General features: G+C 40.6%; 1 protein-coding gene across 3 annotated transcripts in view; it reads left to right on the forward strand.

Moving 5' to 3' along the window:
* Positions 1–17,185, forward strand: part of METTL17 (methyltransferase like 17) — a 40,534-nt gene that overhangs the window by 6,197 nt on the left and 17,152 nt on the right. For 2 of the 3 annotated variants that reach the window (XM_072149398.1, XM_072149415.1), the window contains exons 2-6: positions 8,441–8,594; positions 9,726–9,872; positions 10,553–10,643; positions 11,837–11,918; positions 14,474–14,547. In XM_072149398.1, coding sequence (XP_072005499.1) covers positions 8,441–8,594; positions 9,726–9,872; positions 10,553–10,643; positions 11,837–11,918; positions 14,474–14,547 — 548 coding nt within the window. The remainder of the gene's footprint in view (positions 1–8,440; positions 8,595–9,725; positions 9,873–10,552; positions 10,644–11,836; positions 11,919–14,473; positions 14,548–17,185) is intronic. The other variant, XM_072149407.1, reaches the window with a different exon arrangement.

Here is a 17,185-nt window from a genome sequence, read left to right on the forward strand (position 1 = left end):
TCAGCCGGCTGTCTGGATACTCTACCATTATGATACCCTTATCCTATTGCCATGAAAACCCACTGCCAATAAAGAAAAATTGGACATGCGATCTTTTAGATGTGGTTTGAATCACTATACAACACACTGTGAGTAGACAGGGAACATTGTGACTAGATAGTCCTCTTTAATTAGAAGAGCCATTGCAGACTGGATTGCTTTAATCCTGAAGTTCTCCCCCCTATTTTTTTACTTTCAATGCTGAGAGAAAAAAATGAGGGTCTATACAAAAAGTAAAAGGTCAGCTGGTAGAGTTCTCTGGACACTACGGTGCAGCCTCCTGTGATGACTGATCTCCCCAGTTGTCTGATGGTAGATCTTGACTACTGAGAGTAATATTTCTGAGGTCTTCCTCCCCACCTGATGGATGTGGGGCTTGGCGTCACATGACAGTAGGACTGGTAATAGGTAATCTTCTCCTGGAAGAGAAAACGTCTTCTTGCTTAGCCACAGACTTCTGCCTCCTAAAGACTCTGCTATGGAAGCTCTGGAGCTTCAAGAGAACCCGTCAGGCAAAATAACCCCCTTAAACTAAATATATTTTCATAAACTGCCATTAGAAAGTATTGCCTCTGTCCCTTCATTGTCCCTCTTCATGCCTGTAAACCTAAGCAATGAGGTCCTAAAGCTGTATGCAAATGACCTGTGAAATGTCCAATGAGTCATTAGCATATTCAAGTCCTGCTTATTCATGAGTGGGAGGCACAGCCACACCCCCAGTGCTTGACTGACAGCCTGTATAATGGTGTGAGGTTGTATAATGATGTGCTTCCTGGTGCCCCCTGCAGACTTTGTGTGTGTATAGGAGAGATACAACAGTGCCAGGATGCAGCCATGTTATAGCAGAACATGTCAGGTACTTGTGTAGCTGATGTCTGTGTATCACACATGTTATAGCAGAACATGTCAGGTACTTGTGTAGCTGATGTCTGTCTCGCACATGTGTATAGCAGAACATGTCAGGTACTTGTGTAGCTGATGTCTGTGTCTCTGTGTATTAGGAGGATACAGCATGTCAGCAGATGCAGCACACACACTAGCCATGCTTTACTATACATTACACACAGACATGAGCAGGGGAGGAGAGGGGAGGGGGAACAGGAGTGACATCACTGCCTCTGACCATGTGATCAGCCTCATTTACATAATAAAGAATAGATGATTTTACATTGATTAATGTATGAAATAACTAGATAAAGGCTGGGATGGATCCTTGTGAGCTGCTCCAACAGGTAGTAGTGACAGGACTGGTGACAGAGGCCTGATGACAGATGTACTTTCACTCCCTTACCTTCACTTCAGCTTTCCAGGATCATCTGCCACTTGAGGTTCAGACATGGATTCTGGCTAGAACAGGAAGCTTCAGAAGTTGTTCTTAAAAACACCATTTCCATCCTATTACTTGACCCTTAAGACTCTTCTAGCCGTACTGGCTAGGGCTAATGACTTACAGGAGAGCCTCGGCGTATCCAGGTGAGTAACAGATAATCTGTAGCTTTGACCTAGAGAAAGAAAAAATACACCGTCTCCTAGTTCCTCCTCCCTCTTATAGGGCTCCTTAACTAGTTAATTGAATACATGTGTACTTCTTGGTAACCTGTCTCTATCTGATTGGTTCTAGAGGACTAAAACCCATTTGTGTGTGCTGCCCCCTATGTACAAGAATATAACTACTATAATACTGCCCCCTATGTACAAGAATATAACTACTATAATACTGCCCGCTATGTACAAGAATAGAACTACTATAATACTGCCCCCTATGTACAGGAATATAACTACTATAACACTGCCCCCTATGTGCAGGAATATAACTACTATAATACTGCCCCCTATGTACAAGACTATAACTACTATAATACTGCCCCCTATGTACAAGACTATAACTACTATAATACTGCCCCCTATGTACAAGACTATAACTACTATAGTACTGCCCCCTATGTACAGGAATATAACTACTATAACACTGCCCCCTATGTGCAGGAATATAACTACTATAATACTGCCCCCTATGTTCAAGAATATAACTACTATAGTACTGCCCGCTATGTACAGGAATATAACTACTATAATACTGCCCCCTATGTACAGGAATATAACTACTGTAATACTGCCCCCTATGTACAAGACTATAACTACTATAATGCAAAAAAGGAAAAAATCATCGGCAGCAGGCAAAAAGAAGTATAAAAAAGCAAATCTTTATTTCCAAAACATCATTAAAAAGTGATCACTGGGGAGAGAAAAATGGTTACACGTTTCGGACCATAGGGATGAGGTCCTTATTCATACCTATATTTTGTCTGGTGTGAACTAGCTTTATAGAGGGAGGAAACACGTCAGTGTGGAGAGACCTCCCTCCTGCAGAGCTAACACGGGTGGAGACAAATTTACAACACATGGGGTGGAAACAGGAGATAAGAATGACGAAATGACAAAAGAATACAAAGTGCAAAAAAAAAAAAAAATAGACATTTCAATGCAGGTAAATATAGTAACATAATTAATAGATATAAAGTAAATCACTTTTGAAATTTAAACCTGCAGGATGACGGGTGCTGAGAGAGAGAATCCACTTAGCTTCCTTCATATGAAGGCTTTTAACCCTGTCGCCTCCTCTTTTGTTTGTGGGAACATGATCGATAGCCGTAACTCTGAAACTGGACATGTTACCAGAATGATGGTCACGGAAATGTTTTGACAGTCCAGTGATATTACGGGTACTGGATATGGTGCGAGGATTGGCACCAGTAATATGCTCTGGTAGGCGATCCTTCAATTTTCTGCATGTACACCCAATGTATTGTAAATTGCATGTGGTGCATTCCGCCAGGTAAATAATAAATGTGCTTTCCCAATTCATATGTCTGAGTGTTTTAAAATGTTTACCATTAGAGGTGGAGACAAAAGAAGATGTTTTGTGCATAAATTTGCAGATATTACAAATTATTTCCTCCGCAACAGAAACTGCCCTTACAACTCAACCAAGTAGGAGTGGCATTGGAGTTGGAAAAAATGTTGGGAGATGAGATAGTAGCTAAGGTGGGGGAACGGCGAGGTACACACGAAATGCCATCAGAAAGGATTTTTTTTTAAAGAGATGTCAGTTTCAAGTATGGGTAAGTGTTTGTTGATGATGGCAGAAATTTCCGTATATTGAGATGAGTATTGAGTACTAAAGATCGGTTTAGAGGGAATGCGGTTTTTGGTAGGTTTGGAAAGAAGATAGTGAGAACGGGGGTGAGCATCAACAATGCGCTTGGCGCGTTCACAACACGCGCGTGTATAGCCTCTCTGTTGCAGCCGATTTGTCATAGTGAAACATTCGGCTTTGTAGGAAGTATCAGTGGACGAGGAACGTTTAGCTCGAATGAACTCCCCGATGGATAGATTTCGAGTGGTATGGCGGGGGCGACAACTTTCCGCTCTGAGGGTAGTATTGCCGCTATTGGGTTTTCGATAAAGACTGGTGTGTATTCTGGTGTGTTCCAAATCACCAGTAAGAGTGATATCGAGGAAAGAGATGGAGGGACCCCCATATTCAAAGGTGAATTGGAGGTTTAAATCATTGTGATTAATGTAGGCGATAAAGTCGACGACTGTCTCCCGGTGCGAGGAGGAGGGAGAGAAACGGGCACCCATAGGACATCCAGAAATCTGTAAAAAGAAATTATCATCAAGCATGAAATAATTGTTGCGTAACAAAAAAGAAAGTACTGTGACAATGTATTCCTGGAGATCCATGGCATATTAGCTGTATTTATCAAGATGGTATGCGATGGCCACGGAAGCTAAATGGTGAGGTATACAAGTATATAGTGCGGTGACATCGCAGGATACCCAGGAATCTGTGTCAGTCCAAGGTATTTGATCAACAGCTGCAAGAAGAGCCTTCGTGTCTTGAATGTAACCCGGGAGTCTTGCGACCAAAGGTTGCAGTAAATTATCCAGCCACTGTCCAAGTCTTTCCATGAGTGAATTTGTGCAGGACCTCATGGATTTAAGGGCACATTCACATGGCCGTCTGCAAATTTGCGGCCGCATGTACGTCCCCATAGACGGCAATAGCGGCAAAAGCCTGGCTTCCTGCTGTGCCCCCCAGATAAACAACTTAGCTGCGTGTAGCTTGTAGTTGTCCCCATGCTGCTGCCACCTCAGGAACTCAGATTCTGTGTCTTAGGCCCCTTCCACACTCGCGTTGCATTCCACGTCAGAGTTTGATCAGGGTGCGATCAGTTTTTGGTCAGTGAAAAACGCGCATTTTGCATCAGAGTGCAATCAGTTTTAGGTCAGAGTTTGTTCAGTGTCTCAGTTTTTCACACGCGTTTTGATGCAATTTCAATGCGTTTTTCACGCGCAGAAACGCGCGTGAAATGGACTCAGGACTGAGCTCTATCTTTTCTATGGCAATTGATGCGTGAAAAACGCATTGCACTTGCATTGCACTTGCAAGTGTCTCAGAGTGCAATGCGTTTTTGATGCATCTCCATAGACTTGTATGGTGCGTTTTTCACGCGCGTGACTTGCAAAAGTAGAGCATGTCGAGATTTAAACGCGCGTTAAAAAAAACGCACGTGTGTGCGTGAAAAAAAATGCAAGTCTGAAAAGACCCATTGATAACAATGGGTCAGAGTGCACTGCAAGTTCTGCGCGTCAAAAGCACGCGCAGAAAACGCGCGTGAAAAACGCAAGTGTGAAAGGGGCCTTAGTATGCAGCTGCTACAGTGCAGAGAGCAGAGAAACTCCATAGCAAGGTGATCACACAGAAATCCAAGATGGCTGCCCCGACCCGAAGTCAGAAGTTACTGGGTCGTGTCTAGAGGCAACTGAAATTGTGTACAGCAGGACTGATAGTGACCGGTTGGAATTATATCTGTGAAATGCTGGATTTTTGTTAATAACAGTGAATTAGAGAATGTGTTATTTTGTTATCCTGAGTATATATTCCCATTTTTGTGGCAAAAACCCCTTTAACCCTTCACGCTCTGCAATGGATATATCCGCCGCAGAGCTATGAAGAGTGTATGAAGAGGTCTCACGGGCTGCATATCGCAGCAAAGACCCATCGCTAACACCCGCTGTCGGTGCTTGTTAACATCTTGTTTCCCGCCAGCCTAGACACCGGCAGTACTTAAAACACAGAGGCGCATGGGCGCCGCCATCTTTCTCTCAATCGTCGCTCCCCCGAGCGTCATCAGGAGGGGGGGAATCAAAATGTCCCACAATCTTTAACATGATAGCAATGAAAACGTTGGTTCATTTCGCAAAAAATGACACCTCCCCCAGCTCTGTACACCAAAGTATGAAAAAGTTATTAGTGTCAGAAAATGGCAATTTTTAAAAATCTTTTTCGTATACATTTGTTTAATTTTTGAAAATGCAATAAAACCTGTATAAATTTGGTATCATCATAATCGTACCGAACCAAAGAATAAAGTAGAGGTGTTATTTGGAGCACACAGGGAAAGTTGTAAAAACTGAGCCCACAAGAACGTGACGCACATTTGTTTTTGTTTTTCAAATTTTCCACATTTGGAATTTTTTCCAGGTTCCCAGTACACGGCATGGAATAATAAATAACATCACGGGAATGTAAAATTTGTTGCGCACAAAATAAGCCCTCAAACAGCTCTGTAGAAAATGAAAAAGTTATGGATTTTTTTAAGGTGGAGAGCGAGAAATGAGCGAAAAAAAACCCTGCCTCCTTAAGGGATTAACACTGAAGGGCAAAATGTTTGCTGCATGGCCCCCAATAACTTCTGCACCTCGCTGTATGCCACGACAAGTAACATCCACATGTGGGGTGTCTCTGTGGGTTTTCTCCTTTGGTTTTTTGGTAATGTGTACATTTAGGTGCTGAACGGAACGTATTACAGACAAAATTAGACCATTCTAAATTTTGCCTCCATTTTTTAAATTACTATGAATCTTTCAAAGGGTCAACAAGCGTGGTAAACACTGTTTTTATTAGTGTGAGGGGTGCAGTTTTGGAAATGGGATTTATAGGGGGTTTTAAAATAGTTTTTTTTTTTTCAAAACTCATTAAAAACAAAAATATGCTCTAAAAAATTCAATACTGACATTTCAGTGTAAATACAGAAAATCACTGGTTTTACGCACACATTTTTAAGCTATGGGAAATCCTCATGAAATATGAAGACATTTTAAACCCTACACGTCTTTGGACGTAATACTTCCCTGCAAGAAGATACTTCCCGTTTAAAATAAATAAAAAATTATTAAAATATACCGTATATACTTGAGTATAAGCCGACCCGAGTATAAGCCAAGACCCCTAATTTTACCACCAAAAACTGGGAAAAAATAATGACTCGAGTATAAGTCGAGGGTGGGAATACAACAAGCCCCTGGTAGTATACAGCAGCCTGCCCCCACGGCCCTTAAAAAAATAAACTTAAATACTCACCCTCCGATGTCAGCGCGGCTCCCCGATGTCGGCGCGGCTTACCGATGTCCCGTCTTCTTTCTTCTCCGTGGCTCCTCTTCTCTCTTCTTTCTTCCGGCATGGACGCGGCCATGTTTTCTTCTAGCATGCGTATACTATGACGTGGCCGCTGCTGATGTCAAAGTATGCGCGGCCACGAAGAAAACATGGCCGCGTCCATGCCAGAAGAAAAGAAGAAGAGCCGCGGAGAAGAAAGAAGACGGAACACGCTGACATCGTGGACATCGGTAAACCACGCCGACATCGGGGAGCCGCGCTGACATCGGAGGGTGAGTATTTAAGTTTATTTTTGTATTAAGTGGGTAATTTTTTTTTTGTACTAGACTCGTGTATAAGCCGAGGGGACGTTTTTCAGCACATTTTTTTGTGCTGAAAAACTCAGCTTATACACGAGTACATACGGTAAGCCCCTAATATAACACATTCCCATACAAACACCAAAGTATTAAAAACCCAAATACACAATCCCCCCACATATTTGGTATCACTGCATCCGTAGCAAACTGTTTAATAAAACAGGATCATTACTGGACTCGCGCAGTGAACGGCGTAAAAAAAAAAAAGTTCCAAAAAAGGCTCATTTTAAATTATTACCCTTTAAAAAATGCTTTAAAAAGTGATTTAAAAAATGTTATGTGCTCCAAAATAAGACCAAAGAACAACGCTAAACCAGATTTGTCAGCCGAAAAATAAAAAAATTATGCATTTGAAAAGGCAAGGATGCTAAAGTTAACATCATTTTCTCCAAATTTTTTTATTCAATAAAATTTGAAAAAAAAATTAAAATCTATATAAACAAGGTATTTTCGTAATTGCGGCGACCCACAGAATAAAAATAATATACTATTGTTATGGTGAACTGCCAAAAAAAAAACAAAAACAAAAAAAATCTTACCAAAAATCAGCTTCTAATGTGGCAAAAAAATAATCCCCTATAGGTCCACAATAAAAAAAGATAAAAATTTGTAGACCACACCTCCATTTAGTTTTAACCCCTATAAAACACCTAAAGGGTTAACAAACTTGTCAAAATTGCTTTTTCATACGATGAGGGGTGTAGTTTCCATAATCGGGTAATTTACAAGTCTTTCTATTATTTAGGCCTCTCGCAGTCAATTGAAAGCTTAGAAGGTCTAAATACTGCCCAAAATGTTTAAAATGGCACCCAAATGTAAGCCTCATAACAGTCTAGAAAAATACGTTGATGCTTAAAAACCATGCCGACATAAAGCAGGCATTTGGGAATGTTATGGGAGTTATGAATTAATTTGGCTGCTATGACTATCTGCTTCAAAAGTAGAGAATTTAGAACTTTGAAAATAAGAATTTTTAAAAATTTTTGCCAAATTTTCCATTTTTAATAACTAAACACAAAAGATATCATCCAAATTTTTTAACTAACTTGAAGTAGAATATGTAAGGAGAAAACCGTCTTAAAATCCCCTGGAGATGTTAAAAAAAAATCTGCCACGATTTTCTCGGGTGTAAACTGTCCTATAGTGCACCCTCCTTACCTGCAGCAGGTGACTGAGCCTTTTTTAGCTTCTTCTGGGGCCCGAAAATAAGTTTATAAAAAATATTCAAATGAGCCAGAGGGGCTCAGGGTCCTCTCTGGCCAAAGGGAGGGTGCGTAACAATGAAGCGGGGGGGATGCATAAATTGGGTATCGGAGGAGCCAGGAGGCAGTGAATGTTGCATAGCTGCAATGTGTCGCGACCAGCTGCGCAAGATTCAGTGACTGCGCATGCACGAGAAGTGCTGAAAGCCGAGTCCAAGCAGGAGGAACACAATAAAGATGGGGCATGCATAATTAAATATTATTATTATTATTATTACTATCTTGAAGGGGTTCTCAGGCCACCACTGTTGCCTTTTGTAGATCTTCCAAGGTTGAAACTGATGGAACAATTTACTATTTTCCACTTTGTACAGGCTCTGAGCTCGGTGGCCAGGACTGCGCACCAGATTGACAACTCCTCAGAATTCTTGTCTCAAGCTCCTCATCGAAAACACCCTGGAATTCTACGATTGAATATGGCCTGCTTGCCAACGGAGGCTCAAGATGCAGTTCAGGTGTTATTACAAAGTATGTAGTAAATGCATCTTACTATTTCTCCTTTATAATCTGCTGTACAATCATCAGGACAAGATATGATTATACTTTGACCTTATGTCTGTCTGTCAAATTTAGCCTGCTCACGTTTCACATGATGCCTTGTGTTTTCTCACTGAGGCTTTGTTCACACGTGGCATTCACATTGCGTTTTGAAACAACTGAGAAGAGATTTCTCTAATTTCATTAATGTTAACATTTGTGTTTACTAAACACAATCTTAACAGCATGCAGTTAATAATATTGTGTTGACATAAACCAAGTGTAAACACACTAGGGGGTGCAGATCCAGAGTCTTTTGGCGTTTCTGCATTTCCGTCTGCTCCTGTGCTAATTGCAGGAGCAGGACTAGATCTAACTAGGCCAGAGAACCTAGGAAGAAGCTAATAGAAGTTTACAGTTTCTGCCTTCTTTCTTCAATACATAGCTCTGTTGGTCACGTGAGCACCGGGTCTTCAGGGGTTAATAAAACCCACTACAGCTCTGATCAGCCTCCACAGGGGGTCCATTTAGATATGGCTCTTTTAGATACTCCAGTTACAGGGGAAAACTTTTAAAGAGGACCTTTCACTACCTCACTTATATGGTTAGATTTAGCATACCATTCTGTGGGAGCTGCTACACAGATTCAGGGGCACTTAGAATTTTCTTTCTAGCCCCCACAGTTGTGGAGTTCTTAGTCCTGAAAACTGTGTTTGGTCAGAGAGGAGGAGCTGGGGGCGTGTGTTATGCTAATCTTCTCATACTGTCAGTAGTGAGCTGTGATTTCTCTATGTGCATCTAAAGGTTACAGTATGTTCGCACACATTGTAATATTCTGTTGACATTGTGTTTACACCATGTTTACACATTGTAAACATGCATGCAGTGTAAACAGAAAAGCAAACACTATTTAAACGTAAGTGCAAACGAGACAGCAACGCATACACCACATAAGGAATATTTGATCTTTTAAAAATTAAGAGTGGTTCCCTGTAAATCCTGCAATTGTGACCCTGGCTTTCAAAGCCTAATAGATTCATTTACATGACAGGATTACAGCAGAAGATAACCCACAATGCATCGTTATGTATCATTGATAATATATATTTATTTGTGTTTTAGAGAACAATGTCAGACATCTGGAAGAACATGTCCTGTCTCTAAATAACTACTTGTGGAGCCGAAAACGACCACCCGAAGATAGACAATTGAGAGAGAAAGCTATGGAACTAGAAAATAAGTTTAGAGAAAACACAAATTTTAAATCGGGTACCTACTTTAAATGTATTCTGATCTGATCTAATAGTTCGAAGATCTCCTTAAACACTGAAGGACAGAAGAAAGCTGGTATTTTTTATATGGATGTTTTGCTCGATTTGCAGCTAATTCTGTTAGGTAGCAGCCCTGGAGAGCTTTGTAACCATAACTTTGTGTAAGTTGTTAGCAGCAGCAGAACTGTGAAGAATTGATTCAGGATTAAAGCTAGCAGTGCTGCACTGGGGAAGGGGGGTGTCCTCACACTGTTGTGTTGCTAGATCTCTTTATTTAATGCTCCTATGAATAAATGCAGTACAGAAACTGCATTCTGTTACACTGTAAAAATGGATTTACATTCCAGTATAGTAACTGGACTTGGTGCGGTGGTGGAGTATACTTACTCTGCTGTGCGATCACTCCAATGAACCGCTCTTTGGTAAAGCAGGAGAGACCAAAGAGTGGTTCATTGGAGTGATCGCACAGCAGAGTAAGTATACTCCACTACTGCACCAAGTCCAGTTACTATACTGGAATGTAAATCCATTTTCACAGTTTAACAACACACACAAAGATATATTTAACCAGATCTCAAGCTGCTACATAACATGGTATGCAGTTTAATAGGGTTAAAACTGCTGACAAGGGTTCTTCATGTGTGTTATGATTGTTTTATAATATTTCTATTTTTAAAGCAGATCTAAATATTTATCAAAAGGAAGAAAAGTTAAAAAATGATGTGTTGAATACTTTACGAAAGAATACTTATCACTGGCAGCCTTTAAGGTAAGCAGTTGTCTGGTGGCCTCAATAGCCTGGTCACTCTAACAGTATTTTTTGGAAATGTGATGAAAGTGTGAAGGATGGATTCCATGTTGATACTGTGTGTTACACATATTTATTGGGACGAACCTGTACTCCATGGGTTAACTCAACCTAAATGATTTATGCTATTAAATCCAAGTGACACAAGGACTGATTTCATGTGTGAACTGGCCTGTGGAAAAAATTACACTTTCATATCCTGTGGTCAGGGTGCAGTCACACAGTGCGTTCTCGGACCGTTTTTAAACGGACTGAAGACGCATGCGTTTTTGTATGGTTACCATGCGTGTGGCTGGTTTAAACTCTGTTTACCTTAATTTCTAGAATTGTAGGTAGGTGTGCAACAGATTAAAACGTTAAAGCGTTTTCAGTCCGTTTAAACATGTCACCTTTCAGGTATTCTGTATGGCCTTTCATTCATGGAGAATCTCTGATTGGACTGTCCTATTCCTAGATGACTGCTTCTAGGCATAGAGAAGGCACAGATCTAAATGAACACTTGACAAGCTATACATACAACAAAACTATATACAGGTAGTCCCCTGGTTACATACAAGATAGGGTCTGTAGGTTTGTTCTTAAGTTGAATTTGTATGTAAGTCGCAACTGTATACTTTATCATTGTAACCCCAGCCAAATTTTTTTTTGGTCTCTGTGACAATTGGATTTAAAGGGGTTATCCGGGTTTAAATTTTTTTTTATGGCCGGGCTGGGGAGGGCTAGTTAAACATAATAAACATGTACTTACCTCCTCCGGCGCCGCCGATGTCCCGCGCCGCGGCCCATTTGATCCGTGCCCCTGTTTGTTTCTATGTTTGCGCTAGAAATTTTACCACTTTGAGCCAATATTTTAGGACAAAGAAGACCAACTCATAGGAGGTATAAAGTTAGATAAAAGTGTTTACAGATATACTATATCGTTATACAGTGTGACCACTGACACTTTCAGGTCTAAAATCACTCTCAAAATATAATAATAATACTATTTTTCTACTAAATAAAGTTTATCTATTTATTTTCTTTCAATCTAATCACTGTAGGGTTCTGATATCTGGCATTTACATACGTTTCTAATAATGTAACCTTTATCAGTGCCTGTGTGATAACTAGTTCCACATAACATTCATACTGATAGTGTCCTATCTTTATCGCAGCTACACAGACCAGCTTGGCTTGGTGTATTTAGCTGCACGCTTTGATGGAGGTTTTGCTGCTGTCTCTAGAGCACTACAAGAGGTGAGAAAATGCAAGAATGTGACTTGTTATGGCTTTTATATAAGTACCAACAGCAAGGAAGTGGCATTTAAGAGTCATTTATTAAAGGACATCTACCACCAGTTGAAGGATTGTAAACCGAGCACACTCACATACTGGTGTGTGCCCCCACTGGCAGGATCCATTCTTCTTTAAGCTTCCTATACCTTTGTTTTTAAGAAAAAAGGGATATTGGATTATGCAAATGAGCCTGGTGGGCTCATACACCTATGGAGCCTGGTCATGTGATGGACACACAGGAACCGTGATTATCACAGAGCGTAATCAGAGCCATGTGATCCAAACGGATCATGCACCTGCATGTTCATCACAAGACCATGGACACATTTCTATCCACTGGACATGGACATTGAAGCTTTCTGTAGCAGGACAGCAAGCAGAGATCTAGAAAACGCTGAGGAATTGTTACAGATACTGTATTGGAAAATTTGTGTAACTTTTCCTTACACAAACCATATCAATTATTTGCTGAAAGTGGACAACCCCTTTAACTCTCACAATCAGTGCTGCCACCAGTAGCAGCAGGTAACCTATTTTGTGTTGTGGTTGAACCTGTGACATCATTTCTTTCAGAGGCTCCTAGGCCTGTCATTTGACATTTTCCTATACAGCCTACCAGAATATTCAGAATATTTGTTGTCTGTTTTTTTTTTTATGAATGCAAATTTTTCAATAAAAATGTATTGCATTCTTTTTCAGTATATTTTTATGAGTGATCTGGCCATGTAGGGTTCCAATTTTGAACTGAAAAAATAGTAATAAAATGTAAAAAAAATATTTTAAAAAAGGAAAAATGTACCTTATATACTCGAGTATAAGCCTAGTTTTTCAACACAAAATTTGTGCTCAAAAACCCTAATTTGGCTTATACTCGAGTCAACTAAAAAATAAAGTCAAAACTCACCTTTCTGACATCACCTGTAGGTCCTCTTCTGTCTGAGACAGTCTGAGACAGAGGACCTATGGGGGACGTTGGAAAAATGAGTAGTGTTATTTTTTTTCCTACTACAGGGGCTGGGCAGGCTGTATGCTACAGGGGCTGGGCAGGCTGTATGCTACAGGGGCTGGCAGACTATATACTGGGAGGCTGTAACCAATGCATTTCCCACCCTCGGCTTATACTCGAGTCAATAGGTTTTCCCAGTTTTTTGTGTTGAAATTAGGGGTTTCGGCTTATACTCGGGTCGGCTTATACTCGAGTATATACGGTAAGTCTTCATTCTCCCAGAAAGGTCCAAAATGAAATGAATACACAGTTCTTAAAATGGCATCAGTGCAAACAGCATTTGCCCTGCAAAACTGACACCTTTACACAGGACTGTACACTGAAGTATGAAGTGGTCACAGGAATTGGAATATGGCGATATAATTACATCTCAAAATTTTTTGTTAATGGTATAACAAAGACATAACTATGTAAGAGGTGGTATGGTATAAAGATGATTGTATGGAGACAAATAATAAAGGGAGGGGGTCATTTGGAACACACAGTGTGAAAGCCCTAAAACAAAACCCAAACAGTGGCTCTGTATATGGAAAAATAAAAATGTTTTGGGTGATTTTTGAAATGCAGGGTGTAAGTAACAGTAACACAAAAAAAGAAAAGGTCCTACCTGGCAAGGGGTTAATAGTTATCCATATTACAGGTAGCAGCAGCATTCCAGCCCTCTATTAATAACTCTACTTTTTGGAGTGGAGTACTTGCTGTTGTGTATTATGGAGGAGTGGGCCTAAGTCTTTATCTAGTTTGAGGTGTATAACCACCTGGGTGCTGTATCCCAGTTCACTACTCAGCACTGTAAACTATTTTTAGACTAGTCGTGTTCTGGATTAATAAATGATATAATAAATCTACAATCTGATAATTGATAGCTTTGTATTGAATATATACCATAAGGTCTGCAGATGGTTAATTTGCTAACATCAGATTGGACATAGGATGAAAAAAGTGTTTCAGAGATCTGACCACATCCCATCCTATTCTTGTCCACAGTAGCTTACTCGTAAAATAAATGCATGTATGTTAATCCTTTAAAGAGAACCTGTCATCAAAAATTGGCTTAATAAACCACTACCAGTATGTTGTCACGCAGCTGAACACCTTCCAGATAATGTCTCTTTCCGGCCCCAGGGTGGTGGCATCATTCAGAAAATAAACTCTGAAGTGAGATGTAAATTGGTTGTATGAAATCAAGGAGGCGGATAATTTAACACTGAAATCAATCTCTCCCTGCTTCAGAACACCTCTCTACCTGTAATTGATGGTCCTGGATCCAGAAACATTACTAACCGGATCTCCTGAAATCTGGCGCATGTTGTCAGTCACCGGGGAGGAAGGATTAAGAGGTGAGGAGAGATTGACTTCAGTGTCAAACTCTCCACCTCCAAGGGGTGGAAACCTTGCCATAGTAAAAGGGAGAAGGAAAAAATACATTGATTATGAAATCCTTGTAAAGTGACAATTAAGCATAGTCTCTATTTGCCAATTTCTCATGAACTCTGTTTTGTGTCCATAGATATATCAGCGTGTTCCTGATTTCAACCCACAGACATTGATGGATTTTGGATCTGGTGTTGGATCAGTGTCATGGTGAGAAGCCTTAAAGGGAGGTTACCAGCTAATTTCGGGTTAAAACAGTATTGTATAGGGCAGGTTATAAACTTTCTTGACTTTCTTGCTTCCCAAGTGTCATTTTAGAGAAAAGTTTTATCTTTAAAGACTACCTGTCATGAGGAAGGTAATTTTTATATGACAGGTTCCAATAGCCTTTGGCATGTTAATTTCCAATATGCATCTGAATAATTGGACTGGTTTTTAATTTTTTCTTTAACATTACATCCCTGCCGGCAGTGTGTGGTGAGTTCAAATGCCACAAGTCATCTTCTCCTCAATGCCTCTTCACCCCCCCTCCCCCACTCGCCTCCCCTCTGCTTACGTCAGCTCACTGCCACAAGAATTCCCATTTGAACTCCTCCCCCACCCGTCCGTGGGACTCGTCACATGCTACCGGCAGGGAGCCAGTTAATGTTAAAGAAACTGTTAATAAGCACTGGAATTATTCAGATGCACAACAAAAACTCATTTTTTAAATCAACAAGCCAGAGGCTATTGGAACCTGTCATCATTAAAAATGACCTCCCTGATGACAAGTTCCCTTTAAAGGGGTATTCCAGGAATAAACATAATTCATATTCAAATGGGTCATTAAAATATAAGCTGGGGTGCAATTATTTATTTACCTTCACTTTGCAAAAAAATGCTGTGAACATACACTATGATGGAGAATTAAAATGCTACTGGCCCTATAATCAGTCCTGTGACTTGGCCCCTGTGGAGGAGGCACAGGACAGATGATGGCTGTTGATCAATTGTCCACATCACATGTCCTGCACCTGCCTCAACAGGTCATGTGATCATCATTATGTTAGGCTGTAGTGGGTTGGTTGCAGTGCACCCAGTATGGCCAGTGTTATGGTGAGACCCATCTCAGTAAGGTAATGTGCAGTTATGCACATCATTACTTTGGTAACAGTGCAGGACAGTCTGTTACATCTTCACTGGGAGCAGAGTGTAAAAGGGAAAAGCTGTTGGTGAGAACTGAAGGATCACGGGAGTTGTAGTTGTAGATGGTGGCCATCTTAAACTCTTCATACTTTAGAAAGAAAATGTTGTCAGTCATAAAAGCAAACTATTTAACCCCTTCCCGACATTTGACGTAATAGTACTGCATCGCGGGAGGTGCGTTCCCGCAAAATGCAGTACTATTACGTCAAGCTTCTGGCGCCGGCTCCTGAACGGAGCCGGCGCCAGAAGCTGCGGGTGTCGGCTATATATTATAGCTGACACCCGCCTCTAACACCCGCGATCGGAGATTTCTCCGATCGCGGGTGTTAACCCCTAACACGCCGCGGTCGCGCTGACCGCGGCGTGTTAGAGGCATTTAAAGATAATTAAACCTGAATCAGACCCCCCCGCGGCGCTTACCGGGGGGGTCCGCTGCTCCGATCGCAGCCCCGGGACTGCCGGTGCCCGGGGCTGCGAGATCTTGATCCGGAAGCCGGGTCCCTGCCTTCTGGCAGGACCCGGCTGTAAGACACTGGGCATGCGCAGCATGCTCAGTGTCTTACATTACACAGTGCAATACATCTGTATTGCACTGTGTAACCTGTAAAAAAGCTTGCACAAGTGGTCAGAAGATCACTTGTTCAAGCTTAGATGTCATTAACTGTAAAAAAAGTAAAAATAAATAAATAAAGGTTTTTTACAATAAAAATAAATAATAAAAGAAAGTGAAAGTCCCCCCAAACACCACATTTCCCTTTACACAAGTAATAAAGTATAAAAAACACTAAATCACGAAAAAACCCCACTTATTTGGTATCGCTGCGTCCGTAACAATCTGTACAATAAATCCTAATCATAATTGGACCCGCTCGGTGAACGTGGTAAAAAAAAAACCAAAAACTTGCCAAAAATTTAAACTTTTTATCAAATTGCTTTACAAAAAATGTTCTAAAAAGTGATCCGAAAAAGTTACAATCACCAAAATGATACCAATAAAAAGAGCAACTTGTCACGCAAAAAATAAGCTTACAAACAGCTCCGTAAACCAAAAAATACTATAGTTATGCTGCTATAAAAATGGCAATACTAAAACAAATGCAATTTTTTCTATTCTAGTTTTCCTTCAATAAAATTGGACAATTAAAAATAAAACTATATAAATGAAGTATCACCGTAATCGTAGTGATCCGTAGAATAAAGATAATATATTATTGTTATGCTACAGGGAACACCCCCCCCAAAAAAATGCTAAAAATCCAAAACAAGAATTGATGATTTTATTTTCCTCCACACGTAAAAAGTTAATAAAATTGCTTCAATAAGCTAAAAACCCACTAAAATGAAGTTATTTTTACAGTGCATCTCGTCTCGCAAAAAATAAGCTCTTATCTGTCTAAATTGCTTAAAAAATAAATAAAGATTGTATAGCCTATTCCCAACGAGCGTTGTTATAGAACGGTGCGGCGAGTAGTGACTTTCCAACACCGGTCAGGGTAAGACGGCGGCTGTTCACTGATCGGGGTAAGACGGCGGCTGTTCCTGACAGCCATCCATCCTGCCCCATGGACCAGAAGGGTTACGTTCCCCCCACACCCCCCCAGTTTATTATCGCTGCTATTGGCTCATCAATTCAGACGAGCCGATAGCAGCGAATTTACTTATG

Source organism: Engystomops pustulosus, chromosome 1 (genome assembly GCF_040894005.1).
Source record: "Engystomops pustulosus chromosome 1, aEngPut4.maternal, whole genome shotgun sequence".
Lineage (NCBI taxonomy): Eukaryota > Metazoa > Chordata > Amphibia > Anura > Leptodactylidae > Engystomops > Engystomops pustulosus.